General features: G+C 47.1%; 1 protein-coding gene across 2 annotated transcripts in view; it reads left to right on the top strand.

Moving 5' to 3' along the window:
* Positions 1 to 24,683, top strand: part of IGSF9 (immunoglobulin superfamily member 9) — a 67,696-nt gene that overhangs the window by 26,510 nt on the left and 16,503 nt on the right. For both annotated transcript variants that reach the window (XM_035098174.3, XM_035098177.3), the window contains 11 exons: positions 9,577 to 9,729; positions 11,961 to 12,112; positions 17,012 to 17,129; positions 18,383 to 18,524; positions 19,572 to 19,717; positions 20,470 to 20,612; positions 20,703 to 20,843; positions 21,477 to 21,593; positions 22,420 to 22,570; positions 23,407 to 23,530; positions 24,396 to 24,571. In XM_035098174.3, coding sequence (XP_034954065.2) covers positions 9,577 to 9,729; positions 11,961 to 12,112; positions 17,012 to 17,129; positions 18,383 to 18,524; positions 19,572 to 19,717; positions 20,470 to 20,612; positions 20,703 to 20,843; positions 21,477 to 21,593; positions 22,420 to 22,570; positions 23,407 to 23,530; positions 24,396 to 24,571 — 1,563 coding nt within the window. The remainder of the gene's footprint in view (positions 1 to 9,576; positions 9,730 to 11,960; positions 12,113 to 17,011; positions 17,130 to 18,382; positions 18,525 to 19,571; positions 19,718 to 20,469; positions 20,613 to 20,702; positions 20,844 to 21,476; positions 21,594 to 22,419; positions 22,571 to 23,406; positions 23,531 to 24,395; positions 24,572 to 24,683) is intronic.

Raw genomic sequence — 24,683 nt, 5'->3', positions numbered from 1 at the left:
GGCTACCAATCAGTACCTCCTGCCCCAGTCCTCATTATCATGTGAAGCATCATCCAGTGAGGGAGAGGAGGAGGAAGACATAAGAGCTGCGATCGACCCTCGCCGTTAGGTGCAGTGATTCTTAAAAATAGGGGGTTTTATATGGTTTTCTGGGGTCGTTCTGGCTTTTCGCAAGTTGGCTTCTGCGCACAATGGCCAACCTCCATGTAAGATGCAAGTTACCTGTACTGCGTATGGAAATGGGCATAGCTCCATGAGTCAGGAAAATAGGAAGCTGCCTTATACCAAGTCAGACCCTTTTCCCATCTGGCTCAGTGGTCTCTGCACTGACAGGCAGAAGCTTTCCATGGATACTGCCAGGGATTGAACCCTGGGACCTTCCGTACACAAAGCAGGAGCTATGCCACTGGGTGGAAATCTGAATTGGATTTGAATTGATTTTATGTTGTCATTTTAAACTGTTTTTGCATGCATATAATTGTTGTCATTTTAAACTGTTTTATGTTGTCGTTTTAAACTGTTTTGGCATGCATATAATTGTTTTGTTTTTATATATGCAATTGTTTTATATACGTTTTTTTACTACACCGTTATTGTAAATTGTTTCAGGGTGCCTCGTGGGAAATGATTCATAAATGAAATATGATAATATGAAATATGATAATAATAATCAATAAGCTGTCACGGAAGCCGCTGCTGAAATAGGAGAGCTTTTAGCTGGGCACTCTTCCAGCTCTACAATTCTAGGATTCTAACTCGCTACAGTGAAAAACATGGGCCTATAGACTGCTATTCAGTGCAAGTGGAAGCGTTTCCTGCCCCCTGCACCTGCAAGTTTGAGTGCAGCCTGCAAATGCCAAATATTTCCCCAGCCACTCAGTTAGGCATAGTGATTGGTTGATTTGAGAAATGCTCCCATGACCCCACCCTTGCTGAAGAGCATCTGTTACCTTGCAGGTGCAGTCTTTCCCAAAACTTCTCTCCCCCCCCCACTTTCCCCAATCACTTATTTCTCTGCCCCACCCCTAAGCACCACCCTTATTGCCAGCGCCTGCCACACCTCCTGTGCAACCCGGCAGTGGCTAAGCATAGTGAGGTAGGAGGGCAGGCCATTCTACCTTTGTATGCCTTTTGAATGGGCTGTTGCTAAGCAATGGGAGGTTGCCGGTTGCTAAGGCCACTTGATGGGTTTTCGTTAACTGCCAAAGACCCTCTGGTGATTGAAGGGAGGGGAGCTGGGCAAAGCAGGCAGCCTGGCTGGCTGGCTGGCTTCAGAGAGAGGGGCCGAGGGGGCTGGGACTTCGCCCTCCTAATTAAACTCCATCAACTGGAATTAATCTATTGTTCCAAAGGCATCTTTGTTCAGAGGGGAGAAGGCCATTCCCTTGGGTGGAGCAGGATCTGGATCTGGGAATCCAAGCAGTGAGAACCTATGGGAAGTCTTGCTGGATCAGGCCAAGGGACCATCTAGTCCAACATCCCATTCTCACAGGGGAGAGCCAAAAACCTGTGGCAAGCCTGGAAGCAAGACACTTCCTCAGGCATTCCTCCACCTGGGTCCTCTCCATTCCCAGGCACTGGGAAGTTTGGAGCAGCTGCCTTTAACTCATGCCTTAACCTGTGCAAAGCCAACCATGTGGAAACTACAGGTGGAACTTGGAAAATTAGAATATTGTCAAAAAGTGCATTTATTTCAGTAATGCAACTTTTTATTTTTCATTTTTCATTTAATTTTTACAAATGCATTCTTTTGGAAATTCCACAGTAATAAAACAAATAATTACAAAAATACAAAAATAAACATCGCTATTACATTTCATTGATTACATTCCATTTATAATTGACCCGCCTAATAATTACAATTACATCAAATAAAGGCTTGACATATCTTGCTTTGCATGTCACGCATCTATCTCATATACTGGTTTCACCTTTTAAGTTGCATTACTGAAATAAAAAGTTGCATTACTGAAATAAATGCACTTTTTGACGATATTCTAATTTTCCGAGTTTCACCTGTAGTATTGCTTCCAGGAAGGAATTAAAAAATAAGGATTTCCATTCTGGATCAGAGCTGAGATCCATCAGCAGCTAGTCTCTGTCCCAACCACACACACACACACACACACACACACACACACACACACACACACACACCCCCTTTTGGTGTTTCCTACACTTTTGAACACTTGAGTGCCCAGTTTTTTTCCTGAATTGGAACTGAGACACACTTCACCCTAGGAGAGAGTCAGGCCCAGCATCTGCTCACAGTCCCCTTGGACAGATCCTGGTACCCCAGAAGTGCCCAACTAGCTCTGATGCCTGCCTCCAGTCTCCTGCAGAAGAGTTAGAGCCCCTACAGATTGTGTATTCATAACAATTTGTGCTCATTGTGGTATATGCAATCCCACTTTCAATGTTGTTTGTGCCTGCAAAACCTCTGAGGCAGACATGTTGTTGTTGTTTAGTCGTTTAGTCGTGTCCAGCTCTCCGTGACCCCATGGGCCAGAGCATGCCAGGCACTCCTGTCTTCCACTGCCTCCCGCAGTTTGGTCGGACTCATGTTGGTAGCTTCGAGAACACTGTCCAACCATCTCGTCCTCTGTCGTGCCCTTCATCTTTCCCAACATCAGGGTCTTTTCCAGGGAGTCTTCCCTTCTCATGAGGTGGCTAAAGTCTTGGAGCCTCAGCTTCAGGATCTGTCCTTCCAGTGAGCACTCAGGGCTGATTTCCTTCAGTATGGAGAGGTTTGATCTTCTTGCAGTCCTGGGACTCTCAAGAGTCTCCTCCAGCACCATACTGCTTTGTTTCCAATTTGCATGCCCTGTAACTTCCTGCTAAAATCCTGCAATGCATGTTCTGGGTTTGTTGGGGAAGCGCCACAGAACAACTTAGAAGGCAGAATGATGTCCAGTACAAAACCACCAGTAATGCATTGCTGTTGTGTCAATGACATGTTGTGGAACTCACCTATGGAAAAGATCTACCAGCCTGGAAGGGCCCGTTGGCTCTAGCCATTGCCATAATGGCTGCCATTTTGTTTTTACCTGTATGTCGTGGAGGTCTGGAGCGCTGTGGGAAAAGAAGGTGGCAGCTGCCAATTAGGACTGCTGTTTCTTCACGCATGTACATACACAATGCCCTGGATTGGAATGGTGTCCAAAATAAGGGGGGGGCTGTGATTGGCCTAGTAAACTTCAATATGAGGACATGGGACGATGCTCTTGGAATGATTTCTTTCCGCTGGGTGTTCATCCGTTGCAGACCCTTTACATGCAGGTTATCAAGTCTGTGGCAGGGGGTCAGGCTGGCCAACTCTTGGGGGCTCCTAGGGGCATAGTGCATGATGCCTGCAGTGTCATTGTGTGTGTTGGGTCTGCGCCAAATGCCTGCAGGGTTGCTGAGCCGATTACAGGTCTGATAATAGCCCTGGGGCAGGATTAGGCCGGTTGTGGTCACTGCTTCCTTAAGTTTCTTATCTTCCCCGCTCCATCGTCAAAACAAGCTATGCCCAGTTCTTAGCCAGGAAACCCCTCTGGCCCTTTTCCCTTGTGGCTCTACCACTTACTGGTGGAATAGGGAGGTCAAATTGCAATTCCTACCAAGTTCCCAAATGCCCAGCCATGTTCCATCATCTAATTTAGACTGTCTCCTAAGCCAACTTTCCCCAGAACCACTGCTGATATACAAGGGTGGCCCGGTGAGCTGCTACTGCCAAACTCATTTGGGGGAACAGCAGGGTTGATTTTGTCCTCATTACTCATATCTGCAAGTTTCTGATTAGTTTAGCTTTGAAAGCATCTCTGTCTCTTTTTCAGGCCAAGCGGCTTACAATGATCCAAACCACAACAACAGTCTGCAGCTGCTTCCCACCCCCACCCCCCAATCCTGAAAATAAGTCAATGTATATAAAATATTACGGGGGGGGGGGGGGGAGGTTCTTTATAAAACCTCCTTGAGGCCTGCTTTTTTTTCTTTCTGGCCTTTGACTCCAGAGCCTTTAATCCTGTTCTTGACAGTAACCACCTAAACTATGTGTTTTTTCCTCCCTCAGCTCCAGCGATCATTTTTCAGAGTGTCTCAGGGTAGGCGCCTCTCTGAGTAGAATGAGAGCCCCCAATGATTAGAGGATCACTTGCCACAATTTGAAGCTAGTGAAATAACACACTTTACCTTCTAAAAGCTGCAATGTAAAACTGTTCAGTCCAGAGTCTAAAATTACTTAACTGCACCAGTGGATGCTATTGTTTCTAGAAATTACATCATTTTACTAAAAAGGGGGGGGGTATGTGGGTTTTATTATGGGTTCCCCAAACCTCTCTTCTCCCCCCCCCCCAAAATAATTTGAGCATCTCCCTAAGTTTTCTTCCCGCTTTGTATCTTGAATATAGTACAGTCCTTGGGGCAGGGACCTGTCTCTTTTATTAATGCCATTCTACAAGGTGCCTTGGATGTGATGAAATTATGATTATGGTAATCACATTATTTAAGCTAATTTATTGTAGCTGCTAATTAAGTGCATCAAAAGGCAGATTTTGCGTTTCATGTTTAGGAATAGGACTATATTTTCCTTCGTTTGTTTGTTTTTTGCCTTTTCCTCTCTTTTTTTGGGGGGGGTGTTTTAAAAGGAACAAGTTCCTAGCCGCTGAGGTACAGGGAGATGCTGAGATGTCAAAAGCGAGATATGTTACTGATAGGGGTTGCCACCTTTGGTCAGGCAAAATAAAGAACAGGTCGGGAAGGGGGAATTGGAGGGGGGGATGAAAATGACTTTACTCACCACCACCTTTGCAAGGAAGGAGTTTGGGGGGCAAATGCCATCAAATTTTAGCTCTTATGCTGCACTTCCTTCCAATCGGGGTTTGTATGTATGCAGAATTAAAAATTAGCATCATTGGTTCAGAACAAGCATTAAACTAAAAGCCCAGTGGCTCTTGACTCTCTGCTGATCAGCTTCCACCTCGCTGTTCCACAGGCCTCCCTGTGGCCAGCCCTGCAGTGGAAGGCGCTGGCTGTATCCATTGTTAGTCCTACACAGTGCAGACCCATTGAAAACAATGGGCATGCCTAATTTAGGTCCATTAATTTCTGTGGCTCTAATCTGAGTATAATTTAAACAGACTCTCTGGGTGAGTAGCTTTGATACTTTTTGCTTTGCATTGGCTTCTCTGCCCTCTCCCGATTTCAGTATGTTAATTGATTTTTTTCTTAATTGAAGGCCTGTTTCCTAGTGGCAAAATTAGCTCTTTAAAACTTACTCTGTCTCATCGTAAATCAGTATTGGTGGAACCATCCGGTTCCAGCTGGTCTTAGCTGCAATGGGCACTGAACTGGCCGCATAGATATTCCCACCATTCCTCCAAGGAGCTCAAGGTAGCTGGTTCTCCCTCCCCTAGTCCAACTCTCTAACCACTCCACCACACTGCCTCATAGGTGATCTGCTGCTCCAGCACCCCTGTGTGCCCCTCCAATTTCTCCTTGAAAACTTCTAATGATGGGGAGTTCACCACTTCCCAAGGCAGCCTGTTTCAATGCCTAGCATCTCATAGCATCAGGAAGTTTTCCTCTGAGCAGACAACTAAGTGCTACTCAGAGCTGACGCTTTGAAATTAATGAGCCTATGTCCATTATTTTGCAATGGATCTACTTGAACCAACGTTGAATGCAACACGTTGATATTAATAAGCCTAAATTAGTTATGTCCTTTAATTCCAGTGGATCTGTGCTTAGGAGGCTCGAAGGAGGGAAACGGTTTGGAGGACATGGGGCAACCGGGGGAGGGGAGAGAGACCCACTTGGTTTCCCCTTAACAAACAAGTGTTGGGGTGGGGGGAGAGTCCGTGGGGCACATATCCAGCCCCCTCCCCTCGGTGTGGCACTTTCACTGGCCTCCTTTTTCCAGCTCCCCACCCCTCCTGCCCATTGAGGGGGGGGGACACACACTGTGTAACACTTAATGTCTGTTGAATTGACCCCTGACCCGGCGTCGCTGCCAGGGCCTGGACTCTGGCTTTTGTTTTCCGTGGCGGTTCCCACAAAAGCAAACAGTTTCTTCCCAGCGTCATGGTCCCAGCTGGGCAGGGAGAGAGGGGGGGGAGAAGGGGAACATCAGCAGGGGTGGTCTTCTCGGGACTCCCTCAGAGAGCGGGAACCCGCACTGGCCCAAGACATTTTGCTGCCCGAGGCAAAGGATGTGAAGGGCCACATGCAGAAGCTGACTGGACCAGTTGCTGGATCGGCCTAGTCATAGTCCCAGCATCCTGTCTTCGGAGTGGCCAAGCAGATGCCTATAGGGAGCCCCACAAGCAGGACCTGGGTGCAAGAGCCCTCTCCCCCCTTGCGATTCCTACCAACTGGCCTATAGACTCCCAACAGTGGAGGGAGAACATAGCCACTGTGGCTTGTAGCCATTGTCATCCCAGCAGCTTTTTCCTTCATGAATTTGTCTAATCCTATAAGATAATAACCACAGTTAAACCACAGAGCCTAGAGGGCTTGCCGATCAGAAGGTTGGCGGTTCAAATCCCCGCGACGGGGTGAGCTCCCGTTGCTAGGTCCCAGCTCCTGCCCACCTAGCCGTTCAAAAGCACGTCAAAGTGCAAGTAGATAAGTAGGTACCGCTCCGGCAGGAAGGTAAACGGCATTTCCGTGCGCTGCTCTGGTTCGCCAGCAGTGGCTTAGTCATGTTGGCCACATGACCCGGAAGCTGTACGCCGGCTGCCTCAGCCAGTAAAGTGAGATGAGTGCCGCAACCCCAGAGTCGTCCGCGACTGGACCCTAACGGTCAGCAGTCCCTTTACCTTTATAAGAAAACTAGTGTCATTTCAGCCCGTTAAAAATGGGCGCTAGAACATATGTGGGCAGCCTCTTGGTGGCGGCGGCAATGGGGCAGGCCCAGGTGGAGGTGCTACTCTTGCCGCCGCCGCCGCCCGAAGAGCAGCCAGCACAGCAGGCTGAGGGAAGTGGCCCCGGCAGCAGCTACACTCTGTGGCTGCTGGGCAGGCCCGGCCTGGTGTCAGAGCCGGAGCACGGGGAGAAGCGGCCCCAGGAAGAGGGCGAGGAGGAGGTGGAAGTTATCTGGGGCAGCCTCGTCCTGGTGTGCGGCGGCCCCACGACGGGGCAGGCACTCGGTGTAGAGGGGCAGGCACTCGGCGGCAGCCGCCACCGCCGCCAGCAAACCAGACTCCTACACTGGCATACGTTAAGTCACCTGAGGAAACTGGCTCAGCTCCCGGTACAGAGCGCGTCTCGACAGCAGCAGCGGCAAGGCCAGATCGCAACCCCGGCGCTCGGCTATAGGAGAAGCCGGGGCCGCGGCGCCGCTTCCCCGTCACGGAGCGAAGGAACTAAAGAGAGGCGCCTGGCGGGGCTCCGCCCCCACAAAGAGGTGCGGCGGCGGCGGCCGCCCGAGCCCTCAGCCCCAGGGGAAAGGCGGTAGAGATAAAGGGGCGTGAGCGCCTCCCTCCACGTGCCCTCTCCCTCTCACACACAGGCACAAACCTCCCCCCATTCACCTCCTCCACCCTCGCTTCCCCAACGCGCCCTGCCTCCCTCAGCCGGCTCCTCCTCACGCTTTAACGCAAGTGCAGTGAGGCGCTGTCTGGAGAGCGGCGGTTGGAGGAGGCAGAGGGGTGGGGGGGAGAGCGCGCACGTGTGTGTGTCCAGTCTCTGCTGTCCAATCCCTGTGTCCCTGGGGGACATGCGCAGTGACTCAGGGACACACGGGACAGCTTGGACGCAGGGACAACTTGGACATTATTATATAGGATAAGAACAATGTGGCCGATCTAATCCAGTATACAATTCTCCACACTTGTGATTCCCAGCAACTGGTATTCCCACTGCACTCCCTCCCTGGAAGCTGTAAAGGGGGGGGATTTCCTCAGGAAAACAGCATGGATGAAGGAGGTTAGCATCACCTCCCTCCCGCTGGCTACTCCCCATGGCTGCTCTTGACTTGTCTCTGCGAGTGGATGTCAAAAGCACATTTAAAGTAACTTAGAAGCAGGGAACGGATTCAGTCCGTTGGTCCATCTAGCTCAGTATCGCCCACTCTGACTGGCAGCAGCTCTGCGGGATTTCAGGCGGTTTTTCCCCAGCCTTACCTGGGGGATAATAGGGATTTAACATGGAACCTACACATGCAGGCAAATGCTCTGCTACTGAGCTATGGTTCTTCCCCTAAAATAAAGTAGGGTTCCAGTCCTCATGGTTGTAAATAAAGGACTGCTTTAAGTAGGAACATAAGGCATTATGTACTGAAACAGTACAAGGCAGCAGAGTTGGGTCATTGGTCTATCTAGCTCAGTATTGTCGACACTGACTGGTAGCAGCCTTTACAGGTTTTCAGACAGTGAGTCTCTGTCTTGCCTGGAGATGCCAAGAATCAGACCTGGGACTTTCTACATGCAAAGAAGATGCTCTTATCTCTGAGCTGCAGCTCAGTGTGGTATAGTAGTTAAGAGCGGTAGACTCGTAATCTGGGGAACCGAGTTCGTGTCTCCGCTCCTCCACATGCAGCTTACTCCTGCCACCTCCCCTTTTGGGTCTCTCTATTTATTGATGCTTCCCTCTTGTTTTTGGACAATGCCATTTTTGTCTCCGTACAATATTCTGATAATGAGTTCTCAAACTTCCTCAAACTCGGCCCTCCAGATGTTTTTGGCCTGCAACTCCAGTGGTTAGGGATGATGGGAATTGTAAGTCTCAAAACATCTGGAGGGCCAAGTTTGAGGAAGCCTGATTTATTTTATTCAATTTACTGCACCTTCCTCCCTTTATCAATAGGATCTTGGGCAGGACATAAGACAAGTGTATTGGTTCCAGTTCGGTTTCATTTCAGGGGGAAGAAAATTTGGTGGGCTGGGTTGAGGTGTCGGAATCATATACAGGTAAAACTCAAAAAATTAGAATATCGTCAAGAAGTGTGTTTATTTATTTATTTAAAATAATTTATTTCAAAACAAAGCAAAGCAAAACAAAACAAAACTTACATAGTATTCCACATCTCCTGTTCTTTCCAGCCCTTAGCCACCAATAACCTAGCCACCACTGTTGCGTAAAGGAAGATTTCTTTTGCTGAATTCAGCACAGTGCATTTATTTCAATAATGCAACTTCAAAGGTGAAACCAATATATGAGATAGATGCATGATGACATGCAAAGCAAGATATGCCAAGCCTTTATTTGTTGTAATTGTAATTATTTGTCGTTAGGCGGGTCAATTATAAACGAAATATAATTAATGAAATGTAATAGCGATGTTTATTTTTGTTTATTTTTTGTATTGCCGTAACTATTTGTTTGATTACTATTTGTGGAATTTCCAAAAGAAAGCATTTGTAAACAGTAAAAGAAAAATTAAAAATAATAAGTAGCATTACTGAAATAAATGCACTTTTCGACGATATTCTAATTTTTAGAGTTTCATCTGTAATCATAGTTGGAAAGTACCCCCTAGGGTCATTCAGTCTGACCCCCTGCAATGCAGGAATCACAGCTTCCTGTGGTGGTGATGGTGTTGTTGCTTCTATAACCCCCTGCGTGTGCTTCTGTGGTTTCTTGTCTGCAATGCAGGTCGTGTGCGGATCCAAGAGGGCGCCTCTCTCTGGATTGAGCAGCTGCGTGCCGAGGACCAGGGCTGGTACGAGTGCCGGGTGCTCTTTCTCGACCGACCCAACAGCGACGACGAGTTCCAAAACGGCACCTGGATCCACCTCACCGTCAATTGTATGCTCTGGGTGTTTATTTTTAATTTACTTCAGGGTTGGTCGATGTGGTTCCTCCTACATGTTTGGGACTACAACTCCCATCAGCTCCAGCCTGCCTGGCCAATGGCCATAGAATCAAGGAATCTTAAGAATTGCAGAATTGGAAAGGACCCAAAAGTCCAGTCCAACCCCCTCCCAGCAGTGGTGGGTGCTGGGTTCAATTTATTTAGCTTGATTTATTTATTTCAATTTCTATCTTGTCTCTTTCTAGAGAGCAAATGTTTTTTAATTTTTTAATAATAATAATAATAATAATAATAATAATAATAAAATAAAAAAAATATTCATACCCCGCCCTCCCCAGTCAAAACCAGGCTCAGGGTGGCTAACACCAACAAAATTACAATAAGACATAAAAGAAAAAAAACAATTAATTAAAATACAGATTAAAAAACAATATTAAAATTTAAAAAGCAGCCTCATTTTAAGTAGTCCATAAATCCAAACCATGAGGGAGGAAAACACAGGGGTCAGACTGAATCCAACCCAAAAGCCAGGTGGATTCAGGAAGCTGGAATAAAAGAGGCGTATACAATTATTAACGGTGCATGATATTTCCCCCCCTTGCTTATAACAACAATTCAGGTGCCATAGGGATGGACAACTTTGGCCATTTTGGTTTCTCTTTGTTTATCATTTTTCCAACCTTAAGCTCAGGCCTCCATGTTTCCACGCCAGTGTGCAGTTTATTATTTATTTTTGAAAAAGTCTCCATGAAAATTAATCGGTGTCTAGCGTGGATTTCTCCTAATGTGCACACTTTTGCAGAGCAATTTCCCATACTAGAAAGCATTTTTATATGTTGTTGTCGCTAACATACACGTTTTTATGCATGCTTTCCCTCAGAATGTGCTCCCCCCCACACACACATTTATTGGCTGGAGAACTGCTTTGCAAGCTCTCCTTTCAAAGGATGTTTCGGTTTGCATATTGTATGGAAACGCACTTAAGTATGGAATGGGGAACCCTGTGGCACACCAGATATGGCTGGACTCTCATCTGCCCCAGCCAGCGTGAATGATGGAAGCTGGGTACCCCTTGGTACAGGGGCTTGTCCACTTGTATTTTTTAAAGCAGTATGCACAATGATATAAGGAGGGTTGCACACTGTGCATTTAAAGCTCTCTAGTGCCTGTTTAACAGTCATGGCTTCCTCCAAAGAATCCTGGGAACTGTAGTTTGTTAAGGGTGCTGAGAGCTGTTAGGAGACCCTTCCCATCAGCCTTAACAGACTACAGTTCCCAGGATGAATTGTGTGCATGTGACCTAAATGTCCTCATTTGGGCCCGTCTCTTATCCTTCACATCCTGGTTGTCTTGGCATCAGACCCCCTTTTGTCTTCCATCTGCTTAGCTCTCCTTCCAGACTCTCATCCCAGTCTGTAATCCTGCCCTCTCCCAGCTTCTGTCTCCCCAGCTACTCATCCCTGCTCTGCTGCCTAATCAATTGCTATTATCCTTGAACAGATGACCAGCCCCTACTTGCAGCTGAGACATTAAAAGGGGAGGGGAGTGGGCATTTGTTAAGGGGATAAGACCTGGGGTAGGAGGGGAGGAGGATAGGCATGGGGGAGGAATTCAATTCATCTGACATTTAAAGGCAAACCTATATACAGTAATTTGCACTTCCAGAACCAATATGCAAACAGAAATGCATTTCTGAATTTGCAGTTTTCCAGGGTGGTTTGCCAGCCAAGTAACATATACAAAAGTGCATTAAAAAGTGCATAAATATGCATATAATCGTGGAAATAAAATTCAAAGCAAAGATATGTTACATTTGGGGAAATTGCTTGCAAGAATGTGCACGTTAGGCAAAATTCCACACAAAAGTGCATCTATTGGGAGAATTTTGCACAAAAATGCTGATTAAATTTCCACGAAGATTTATAAAACATCCCTCTTCTCCCAGGCCTTTGGCCAATTAAACAGTTGATCACATTTTAAACCGTTGGGGCTGGTAGAGGTATTGTTTTGTTTGTCATTATGTTACATATTTTTGTGTTTTTATACTGTAAACTGCCCTGTGATCCTTGGCTAAACCACTGCCATGGGCATTTGGTCAGCCACAGTGGGAACAGGATGCTGGACTAGATAGACCTTCAGCCTGATCTAGCCAGGGCTCATCTGGTGTTCTTATAATAACATTTCTGGTGATTCGGGTGCCCTTCTTATAAGGTCTGTCTTGCAGTTCCCCCCACCTTCCAGGAGACCCCGCCAGCTTTCATAGAAGTGCAAGACCAAAAGTCTCTCACGCTGACCTGCTCTGCAGCGGGAAACCCCCAGCCAGTAGTCACTTGGAAGAGGGACAACCAAGCCATAGAAGGTGGAGACAAAGTTCAGGTAAGGCGTGTGCATGTAGACCAGGCATCCCCAACCTTTGGCCCTCCAGATGTTTTGGACTACAATTCCCATCATCCCTGACCACTGGTCCTGTTAGCTAGGGACGATGGGAGTTGTAGGCCAAAACATCTGGAGGGCTGCAGGTTGGGAGTGCCTGGGCTAGACTACAATTCCCACAACCCCCAGCCTGGTTGAACCATTGGTTAGCGATGATGTGAGTTGTAAGGCAACAACTGGAGATCCGAAGTTGAAGAACTCTGGTCAAGAAAAGGAGTGGGGAGCCTGTGGTCCCCCCCAAAAGTTGTTGGCCTGCAAGAGTCCCCAGCTGGCATGGCCCAATGGTCAGGGAGAATGAGAGTGACCGTCAAACAACATCTGGAGGATCATAAGTCTCCAACCCCTAGTCTAGAAATGCGTGTGGACACAATCATTTTACAAGCTGGGAACCTAGCCTTTGAACTGGGAATTGTGTGGTTGTTTTTATTTTAAAGGGGGGCATGAGTATGTTTCTAGACCTCATGGTAATCAAGCATATTCTGTAAGTGCCCCATCCTTGACTCCTGTTTTAAATGACTTTCAACTCTCTCTTTCCTCCCCTGTTTGCCTGGAACATACTTTTAGATGCCCTGCATAGTGCCTTCTCCCTTCCTTCACACCTGGCTCTTCAGGTGTTGTTGGGCTACCACTCCCCATCATCCTAACAGTTTAGCTAATACTCTGCTTTAAACCCCTCCTCAAACTGGGCAGATTACAAATCTCTTTCAAATGAGAATATGCTGTTTCGTTTTATGGTTATTTAATAGTGTATTCATTCTCAGTTAGCCGCCCTGGAAATGCCATTGACATTGAAGGGCAGGATATAACACGTCAGCAATAAACGAATGTGTTCACATTTATTGGATTTGGTGCGATTTCCCCCCGCTGTATACACACAAATTTAAAAAGGTGTTTAAATTAATGCATTTTCAGAATACCTCCAGTGCTTTCTTGTCACAAAGAGAGAGCTGAAAATAGTGACAGATTCCCTTCCTAACACGAGCAGTTTCTATGGTTCACAACTTAGCATTTTAACAAATCCAGGTATTCAAGAGAACATTATTATTGTCAGGAGCCAGAGTCAGGAGTAGGTCAACAATTTAAAAAACACACACACTGGTGTCAATGTTAACACTTTATTCCAGAAACCCAAACAGCACAGGCCTGGTGAGCACAGCAGCTCTTCCCAGCAGTGTTTGACCCAATGAGGGAGTTTTGGGGGCTGAAGGTCCCCACCTTCCCACTGCTCTCTAAGGACCCACCCTCTTCATTTCTCTGTGCATTTTGGGAGGCCAGGAGGAAGGGGAGCTGGTTGCAGGAGGGGGAGATTCCCTGGCTTCTTCACTCTGCTTCTTGACACACACACCCCACCGCTTCTGCCTCTGAATCAGAACTGCCCTCTGCCACAGCCTCTTCCCTCTCACTAAACCCTGTTGCCTCTTCAGCTTCAGACACCTTCTCTTCCCAGTCTGCTCCCTCTGACCGCTCAGCATTGTCCCCCTGCCCCCTGGCTCTGAGCCTTCTTACCTTGGGGGTTCCTCAGCTGGTACCTCCCGCCATTCCTCTGCATCCAGCCAGTCCATGACAATTACAGTGGAACCTTGGTTCACAACCACAATCCGTTCTGGAGGTCCGTTTGTAAACCGAAACAGGTTGTAACCCAAGGCGCGCTTTCTCCAATGGGGCCTCAAAAAAAAATTGTTCGTTATCCAAAAAAAATGGGTCGTAATCCAAAAAAAGTTTGCAAACCGGGACACGCACTTCCAGGTTTGACGTGTTTGTAATCCAAAACGTATGCAAACCAGACTGTTTGCAAACCACTGTACTAATATTCGTATTACTGCCATCCGTGAAGCATCCTCCTCTGTGAGTCCCAGAGCATCTCCCTTACACAAAGGTGCGAAGAACCTTTGAACTGCAACTCCCATCATCCCTGGGTCTTGGCCATCAGCCTGCTGGGACTGATGGGAACTGTAGGTCAGCATAACCCAGGGAGGGCGCAAGCTTCCCCACGCTTGTGCTAGAGGTTCTTTTTCATCATGGGACACCTTTGCTATTATACTTCTTTGCTTACTTAGGTTATGGTCCACCACTGGTGTAATTAACACCCAAGTTTATTCTCCTGCCTTTGTTTGTTCCTTCTCATTGAGGAAGTGCAGGCCAGTTAAACCTGTTTGCCAGCCCCCTCTCATCTGTCCCCTCCTGGAAATGGTTGAGCTACCCCACCCCAGGTTTCATCGCCTGGGAATGGGAAGCTGTTTCGTGTGATTTGTTTAGGGGCAACCAGTGAGCCTTTGCGGTTGGTTAAGAACTTCCCTGTCTAAGTTTACACTCCAGTGCTGTTTATTCTGAAGAGGAATTTCATGCCTTCCCCACCCAGAGAAATAAAAATACCTGTAATTAGTTTCAGAAAACCCTAAGAGATGGATTTCCTAGTGGGAGCATAGGCACTACAGTCATACCTCGGTTTGAGTATTTTCAGTTTAAGTACTCCGCGGACCTGTCTGGAACGGATAAATTCACTTTCCATTACTTTCAATGGGAAAGTTCGCTTCAGGTTAAGTACAGACTTCCGGAACCAATTACACTCATACCTTGGGTTAAGTACGCTTCAGGTTGAGTACTCCGTGGACCCGTCTGGAAAAGATTAATCCACTTTCCATTACTTTCAATGGGAAAGTTTGCTTCAAGTTAAGTACGCTTCAGTTTAAATACTCCACGGACCATCTGGAACGGATTAATCCACTTTCCATTATTTTCAATGGGAAGGTTCGCTTCAGGTTAAGTACGCTTTAGGTTAAGTACAGACTTCCAGAACCAGTTGTGTTTGTAAACCGAGGTACCACTGTAAATGAATTGTCAAGCTCATTTTAGGACCGTTCTCTAACAAATATTAATACCTAAGGTCTGGCTGACCCCTGCTGGCCACTCAAAGGAAACAAGCATTTGACTTGCTCTCTTCAAGAAAGCTTTGCAGTGTGGTACGCGACTGTTTGGAGTGCTAGCGAGCCCTGACCTTTTCCAGTATCTGAAGAAGGGTGCATGCACACGAAAGCTCATACCAATGACAAACTTAGTTGGTCTCTAAGGTGCTGCTGGGAGGAATTTTTAAATTTTGTTTCGACTACGTCAAACCAACACGGCTACCTACCTGTAACTTTTCCAGTATATCCCAGTGGTTCTTTTGGGGGTGGGGGTAGGAAAGCCCACTTAGACTGACCCATGCCCTTCACTGACATGCAACCCTGGAGGATTAGCCAAATGGGAATTAGACCCTCATGGAAAAAAAGAAGAAGTTTTGCGCCCCTGTATAAAACCCATATTTCAGGTGAGAATGCTGACGCCAAGAGGACTGTGTTTTTTCACACTGTGAACTCTGGTGATATTTGAACACAAGCTCACATACTTAGTGGCTGCTTTTCTCAAGTTCATAAGAGGGATGGGGAGAAATTTGATTTTGTTCTCACTTAAAGACATACCTGCTTAATTCACACTTTCTGAAGCACAGCCATCCTTTGAATTTTGCCCTTTTCAAAATAACCTATGCATATACTTGAGTGAAGTATGTGTGGAAATTCATATATCCATGAAGATAACATACAAAACTGCATTATATTGAGGAAAATATAAATGTTAGGGGAAATAGGCTTTGCAAAAATGTGTATATTAGGTAAAATTGCATATATGAATGCATATGCTGAAGACACCCCTCTTTATCTTGGCATTGGAGACCTATGGTATATATTTACAGGATGTACCCTATTTCTGTGAGTGCAGTTTGCTTTAAACTGTTTTCAGTATTAAGTTTAAAATGCTGTAACCTGCTGTGGGTAGGAAGTCAAATTAATAATGATGGTGATATATTTAGAGAAATTCATACTGAAATGCTGATGAATTTTTATGCAGACTTTTTTAAAAAATCATGAACCCACAAATACAGGATGGGTGTCACCTGGCTTGAGAGCAGTACATGTGAAAAGGATCTAGGAGTTTTGGTAGACCACAAACTTGACATGAGTCAACGGTGTAATGCAGCAGCTAAAAAAGCCAATGCAATTCTGGGCTGCATCAATAGGAGTATAGCATCTAGATCAAGGGAAGTAATAGTACTACTGTATTCTGCTCTGGTCAGTCCTCACCAGGAGTACTGTGTCCAGTTCTGGGCACCACAGTTCAAGAAGGATACTGACAAGCTGGAATGTGTCCAGAGGAGGGCAACCAAAATGGTCAAAGGCCTGGAAATGATGCCTTATGAGGAACGGCTTAGGGAGCTGGGTATGTTTAGCCTGGAGAAGAGAAGGTTAAGGGGTGATATGATAGCCATGTTCAAATATATGAAAGGATGCCATATAGAGGAGGCAGAAAGGTTGTTTTCTGCTGCTCCAGAGAAGTGGACACGGAGCAATGGATTCAAATTACAAGAAAGAAGATTCCACCTAAACATTAGGAAGAACTTCCTGACAGTAAGAGCTGTTCGACAGTGGAATTTGCTGCCAAGGAGTGTGGTGGAGTCTCCTTCTTTGGAGGTCTTTAAGCGGAGGCTTGACAGCCATCTGTCAGGAATGCTTTGATGGTGTTTCCTGCTTGGCAGGGGATTGGACTGGATGGCCCTTGTGGTCTCTTCCAACTCTATGATTCTATACTGGAAGTCTAGAGAACTGAAGACTGGAAAACCTAGAGAAGACATTTGTCCATCCCTAGTTGAGGGAATTGACAGAAACTTTCCCCAGTTCACTAAGGAATTGATTTTCCTGGTCTTCTTGACCCCCTCGATGGCCGTACAATTTCTTGGTGAGGAGATGCTGGAGGGTTTTTTTTTCTTGCTTGCTCCAAGCCTTTCCAAATCGATGTGTTTCCCACCAGGTGAAGAATGGGACCCTTGTCTTTGCCAGTGTGGAGCGGGCCAGCGCTGGGGCCTACACCTGCCACGCCACCAGCGAAGAGGGCGCCATCACCCACACAACCCGCCTGTTGGTGCAAGGTAAACAGAAGGGGCAGCACCTTCCCCAAACTGGGTAGAGCAGCAATTTTACACAGGATGCTGCTGTACAAGCTTATCTGTCCATAGAGCCCGGGGGGGGGGTAAGGAGGGGAACCTCTGTCCTGGGAGCCAAATTCGGCCCTCCGGAGACTCTTCCCAAGCTCCTTCCATTCCCAGGCCACACCCCTCGCTGGCCTTCCTCTGCACCCTCCTCCAGTGATCTTTATCTGGCTGGAGTGTACTCATGGTACTTGCTTGCTAGGATGGAGACAGGTGTATGCCTGGCCCCTGGAAGGTTACTCATAAGTGAATGTGGCCCTTAGGTTGAAAAAGGGTTCCCCACCCCTGACCTAGCCCCAAATTGTCCTGCTCTCGCTGGCAGCAACTCCCTAGCATGCCATTCAGGAAAAAAAAAACTTTCCCATCACCTTCAACTGTATCCTTTAAATTGGAGGCGCCAGGGATGGAACCTGGAACCTTCTCTACATGTGCACAGGCCTGTGCTCTGCTACTGAGGTGGGGCCTCCCTCCCTGGAGCACAGGAAGTTTGTGCCTTGCCAAAATTTGCCAAACTAGCCCAGGACTGCCTTCTCCAGCCTAGCAGTCCCTGCCTCCCCATTCCAAAGACTCTGGCAGAAGCCTTTCCCACAACCCTGCTCCCTGATCCTTCATTTAACTGGTGATGCCGGGGATTGGACCAGAAACTTTGTGTGTGCTAAGCATGTGCTTTTACCACCGAGCTACAATCACTCCCCCAGTTTACCATTCCAGACTTTCTGGCGGATACAAGTGCACAGCTATGGGAGTCAACCATATCTCTGATTTCCAAAGGGAGTCTTGGCATAACTTCGGAGTCAATAGTTCCACATTTTATCACTGGCAGGGTTTGGGGGAGAGGAGTGCCTTTCCGTCCTTAGATTTGGGGAACCTCAGACTCGGGGAGAGGGGCCCCAGCCCCACATTCCCTCACTGGCCTTGGATGTTTTTGATTGTCTGGGGTGTGTCCTTGAACCTCTGGGCTTCTCTGGACCAAGGATAGAGAGGGCTGTGTGCTTGTGTGTCTTTGGTGTAGAAACTAGCCTACTGTACAAAGGCAAAATGTAAATTTGATTACCTCTCCATTCTTACCTCTGGCGGTACCCACAACTGGCATGTGTCTCCCCCCCCCCCCCAACAAGGTTTTGCAGAAAGGAATGGAAAAGGTTCCTTGTCCCTGCCTTAGCCACTCATTCCGGGCACTTTCTTCTTCCCAGGGCCTCCGGTAATTGTGGTGCCCCCACAGAACGTCACTGTCAACCTTACCCAAGATGCCTTCTTGGCCTGCCAAGCCGAGGCCTACCCTGCCAACCTCACGTATAGCTGGTTCCAGGGGAACACAAATGTTTTTCACCTCAGGTACGAAACTCCAGGTGTGAGTGTTTTGCGCGAGCGGGGAGCAGAATTGCTCAGTGGGCTCTTCCGCAAATGATGGTTTATTCCTTCCTTTATTTATGTAATATTTCCCTTCCACAGGGTGCTCCAAGCAGCAAAGTAACAGGGAGCACAACATAGGGCTTAAATTAAAGCTTGTCCTCTTTGGGAGCAAGTAGAGGTGAATGCCATCCCGGGAGACAAAGCGGTCTTGCGTTGCAAGTTATGTTTGTTATACGATGGATAAAATCTTGGTTTTGTTTGGAAATCCCTAATTATTTGTTTGACAGTTGGCAGTACGCCTAGTTATTTCACAAGGATGTTTCATCAGTTACTTCAGAGAACTGGTACCAAAAAAAAAGCATTATTTATGGCAATTTGTAAGAAACTCACTCATCATTTATGCACCTAAAAAGAACAAGCAGAAACCAGAAGACTAGGCAGCAGCATAGCTGCCAAGTCTCCCGTTTTTTGCGGGAAACCCCCGTATTTTAAACCGTTTCCCGCTGGCAGCCCAGATTGGAAAAAACCCTGTAAATCCCCCGGATTTCCTACCTGCCAGGGAGGCTCCATTTTGGGTCCTGGCGCCGCCCGATTTCCAGTGTCCATACATGGGTAGCGCGTAGAAGCAACTTCCGCTGCTGCGCCGCTGCTGATCCCACATTCTTCAGGGGGAGATTTGGCAGCTATGGGCAGCAGCATGGTGGAAAGTTTCGTTACATGTGAATCAACATTTTCAGACTCATTTATATTCTCTCAATGTGAATGTTTGGAGAAATATGTAATAATTGCTGCAGTTACATTTGTTTGTACACTTGATTAGACTTGGTCTTCTTCCTTGAATTCAGATAGTATGTATTTGACTCCATTCTCTCTCATTCATAGATATATAGATATAGATATATCCTTATCTATATATGATACATAGAACTCCCAGTTGCCCATGTTAGCCAGGCAAGTGCTTAAATACAATGCTGTTGCACTTTTTTTGTTCCTGCTCTCTTCAAGTTCTCTTTCCTTCCCCTCCTTCAGCCATCTCCAGTCCCGGATTCGAGTCTTGGTGGACGGGAGCCTCTTGGTACAGAAAACTGTCCCAGAGGATTCGGGGCAATATACCTGTGTTCCTAGCAATGGGCTAAGGAGATCACCTTCTGCCTCAGCGTTCCTCACAGTTCTATGTAAGCATGGCACCTTCCCATCATTCTAGACCTCCAACTGGTAGACACAGTCTAAGGGTGGAGGAAAAAGCAGGCAGTATGAAGACAGGCACTTTCGGTGTTCAACCTTCTGGGTGTGGCTCAGACAGGGATGGAGCAAAAATGCAATTCTGATGGGATTCAAAGGCAAACCTACTGACCTTGCACTTTCTGAAAGAGTATGTGGATCGAAATGCAGCCATCCTTCAAAATCTGCACTCCCCCAAATTTTGCAGCACGGTTCTCCACCCAAGTAATGCATACAGAAATGCACGTTAAGTGTGCATAAATGCATACATCAGTGAAATCAACATACAAGCATGCATTATATCTGGGGAAATCACTTTGTGAAAGTGTGTGCGAAAGGCAAAAACGCATCTAAAAATGCATATGGTAGAAAAAAATGTGCACTAAAATTATGACGATTTAAATAATAATAATCGTGCTCTGATATGGAAGTGTGGAGAACCGATCATAAGATCGGAAAAATGAGAAACCAGAATTGTCAGCTCCGCCTGCCCCTCGGCTCAGATCAGAAAGAATCGTCTCGCAGCATTATCCACATCCTGTTATTTTGTAGGGCTGCTGGTGCAAGGGGTGGGTTGCTGTCATAGTGGGATATCCCAGCAGTTGATTGGAGAGGCAACCCAACCTTGGATGTGCCTCATCTCTCCTCTAGCTTTCCCCCACTAGCCATCCCGCTGTCTGAAGCCGTGTCCCTCTGCCTTCCGCAGATCCAGCGCAAGTCATTGACATGCCCCCTGAGACTCTCCTGCCAATAGGGATGCAAGGCACCATCAGGTGCCCCAACAAAGCCAATCCTCCGCTGCTCTTCATCAACTGGACCAAAGACGGGCAGCCGCTGGAGTTAGGCAAGGTACTCGGCAGAAGCGTCCACCACACCTTCTTGGGCTCATAGGCCTTTCGGGAGAACTCTCTTCTGAACAGAACTCTCTCCCTCTCCCAGCTCCCAGGTTGGTCCACAACTCCCGATGGTGCCATTGTCATCGCCACAAGCAACGACAATGCCGTGGGTCTTTACACATGCACCCCGTACAACAGCTACGGCAGTGCTGGCTCCTCGGCACCTACGCGCGTTCTCCTGAAGGTGAGTGGCGGAGAAGAGACTGACTGCTGGGTCATCTAGTCATATAAGAAAAAAGCAACCTGTGCTGTTGATAAAGACAGTGCAACACATACAACACGTTGGCGACAATTGTTTCAAAAGTAATTTTGCATTATTTGTCTGGAACAAGAGACACTTACTTGTGAAGTGCCACAAAAACTTTCAAGCTACCCAAAATAAATATAATGTCCGATATGGCAAAGTTCTTGCAAATTCTTGGCCTGGTTTTTCATTTTCTTTGTTAATTCCAAATGAGTTCACGAGAAAACGTTGCTCCCGGTAGCCGTAGGGTGCTAAAAACTCAGTCTATAAGGTTGTAGAAAAGACAAGGTGCCGGCGTTCTACCGCTGTTTCGGCCAAGCAGTTCGTGTTGTTAGAAGACCGCTGTTTTGCCCACAATGGGGCCAATTCGTGGGGGTAGGCAGATAGCATGGTGCCTAAGTTTCCTGGGCTTCTTCAGTAGTCAAGTCTCAAAGTATTGATGCGTTTACTGGTGTTTGATATCATTGAAGATACAATTTATTGGCTTAAGCTTACAAGACTAAATCGCTTAGCCACTGTGGACGACCCTTGCCTGTTTCGGATGCCAAATGTGTGTTGTGTTTTATGGCCTAGGACCCTCCCGCGTTCAGCCTGCGCCCCAAGGAGGAGTATTTTCAGGAGGTGGGGCGGGAGCTGCTCATCCCCTGCACTGCCAGAGGTGATCCCCTGCCCGTCATCTCTTGGACAAAGGTGAGGCAGCTATTTGCATAAACAAGAAGTAGATCCTAGATAGGCTGTCCAGCGGTGGTGGCTGCTGCTGCCCATCCGGCAAGGTGGGAGGCCAACAGGAGGCGGAGCCAGAGCCAGTGAGAGGCAGAGACAACTTTATTCTAGTTTTGTCCCCATCCTCCTCCTCCTCCACCACCTTCTCTCTGCTGAGGTAACACTGATACTGAAGGAGCTGACAGGCAGACTGAGAGGCTTGCTCTGGTTTACTCAGAGCTCCACCTTTTAGCTAGGCTCAAATTCCTTCTCAGTTTATTCCTACTACTATATAGAATCATGAAGGGACCCAAAGGATCTTCTAGCCCAAGGCTGGCAACCTAAGACCCATGGGCCGGATGTGGCCCAATTGCCTTCTCAATCCAACCCGCGGGCGGTCTGGGAATCAGCGTGTTTTTACATGAGCAGAATGTGTCCTTTTATTTAAAATTCATCTCTGGGTTATTTGTGGGGCCTTCCTGGTGTTTTTACATGAGTAGAATGTGTCCTTTTATTTAAAATGCAACTCTGGGTTATTTGTGGGGCACAGGAATTTTTCAAAATATAGTCCGGCCCACCACATGGTCTGAGGGACGGTCGACCGGCCCACGGCTGAAAAAGGTTGCTGACCCCTGTAATCTAGTCCAACCCCTTGCAATATATTTGAGAACTTGAAGGAAATTTAAAAGTAGCTGGCAACATTTCATTTAAAACTGACTTCAGCTATAGATAGTATAATTAGCAGGGCCCCAATTTCCCCTGAGGTCTTGAACAGCTTGCTAACATCTCTCTGGTGTTCCCCCTCCCCCTACAGATGGGCAGCAAGGGCTTAGCCAATGCCCAGGTAGACAAGAACAACAGCTTGGTCCTGCGCCCACTGACCAAGGAGCAGCATGGCTTATGGGAATGCGCCGCCAACAACGGTGTGGCCCGCATCAGCACTGCAACCACTGTCTACGTATTGGGTGTGTACTTCATTCAGAGCGCAACAGAATTAACAAACTGTACAGAAATGCATTGAAGAACTATTTTGAGTGAAAAGGGATGTATGCTGCTTCTTTCATGGGAGGGCAATGAAGTTTCCCTGTTAGTACTAAGCCATGGTTTGTATGGCTTAACCATGGTTTCTTTGACCGTGGTTTGCTCCAACAAACAATGGTCATAACCCATAGTTTGTTTTTGCCTTACAAACCTTGGCTTGTTCTAACTATGGCTTGTCATTGCACGCAAACCTGACATGGTTTATTAGGCATGTTTTGCTCGGCAAGCATCTGGGGCAGGGTGGGAAAACTGCCATAATTGTGGTAGATCTCAAGCCGGTCCTCGGTTAAGTTTGTGGTGTCTCGGGTTGATCGGGTAGCAGGCGATGAGTAAAGATGTCTGCTCAAGACCTTTGAGAGCTTCTGCCACTCGGAGCAGCCAGTACTCTGCAAGATGCCATGTAATCGGCAGTTTCCTATACTGGAGGGACTATAACTCAGTAGTAGAGCTTGTAGAAAGAGTCCAGATTCAGTCCTGGACATCTCCAGTTAAAAAGGGATTGGGTCAGAAGTGATGGAAAACACCCTTCCAGATCTGCTAGAGCAGACACTACCGGGCTTGATGGACAGAATACCATAAAGAAGCTTTCTGTGCACCTGGTTTAATCCTAAAAAACAAGTGTTGGAGGGACTGGTGGGGGCGTCAGTTGATAAAACTGCTGCTGCTGTGGATTTTACCACCCACAAAACCCCTTTGAGCCTCATCCTAATCCTGTCAATCTAATTCATTTCTGCTTTTTGTTCTCTCTCGTGAACTCTAGGCACCAGCCCCCACACAGTGGCCAACGTCTCGGTGCTGCCTCTCCAACAGGCTGTCAACATCACCTGGGAGCCAGGCTTTGACGGGGGATACTTCCAGAGGTTCAGCATCTGGTATACGCCGCTGTGAGTCCTCGATTAGGATTTTGGAGAGGAGGCTGTGGGCGCTAGGCCCCAAATGGCTGCTTTGCCCAAAAGTTTTTTTTTGGGGGGGGGAGACAGGATGGGGGCAAGGCTGCCCCCTCTCCATCGGCTGCTTTCTCAGTGGGGGAAAAGGCACCTATATAAACCACAGCCACACTTACAAATATATGCTCTTTCCACCTCCCCTCTGTTCAGAGCCGAAAGGAGGGCATCTTGTCCTGGCACCCAAAGAAATGTGAGCAAGTTTTGTTTTGTTTGTGTTCAGTGTAGGAGAGGCTAAGCCAGTGCAGGAGCAGGAACAGCAAGCTGTCCCTCATACACTATTTACTGAAACCTTCCATGGGTACCATAGGAGGTCATGCCAGGCACACTGACCATTATGGGCAGTGATCCCTGTTTTAATGTATTTTTAAATACTTTATAAAAAAAATCAAGCCTTTTACATGTATGACGTGGAATTAATATAATTGTTATAACTCCGCGGAACATTTATTTACTCTCTCTTCTAACAGATCAATTTTATCAATGCTGTGATTGCTTGATCTCTCGCTTTTTTTTTTACAAAAAGTGCTACTTTTTATGGTTGTCTTAATTGCTGCTTTCCCATTTTCTTTTATTGCATTGGGTTTCTAGGTTGCTTTTGCTTTTATACGTTGCCCAGATAACTCTTGTAATCTATCGGGTGCCTGATAAACTGAGTGAACAGATTAATTAAATATAAAGGTTACTGCAATGCTTCTTCCAGGAGCTCACAAGTCCCTTCTGCTCGAAACAGGGGCTTTTCTGTCTCTGGTTTTTGTTCTTCTCAGTGACTGCAGCCTCTCCTCCATTTCTGTGTCCCACGCAGGTTGAAACGCTTCAATCGCCCTCACCACGACTGGGTTTCACTGCCTGTGCCTGTTGGGGCCTCCCACGTCCTGGTGGAGAATCTGCAACCAGATACCGGCTACCAGTTCAGCGTTTTGGCCCAGAACAAGCTGGGTAGCGGTCCCTTCAGTGAGATCGTCACCACCGTGCCACTAGGTGAGAGGCCCAGGACTCCTTTCCTTCTGATCAGCGATGTGTCACACCCCAACTATTCCCTTAAAGGAACAATGCACAGTTTCAACATCCGTTCTCTCTTTTCTTTTTCTTT

Source organism: Zootoca vivipara, chromosome 16 (genome assembly GCF_965207765.1).
Source record: "Zootoca vivipara chromosome 16, rZooViv2.hap1.1, whole genome shotgun sequence".
NCBI lineage: Eukaryota > Metazoa > Chordata > Lepidosauria > Squamata > Lacertidae > Zootoca > Zootoca vivipara.
Note: the sequence above shows the minus strand (reverse complement) of the source record. Positions and strands in the feature narration are given on the sequence as shown.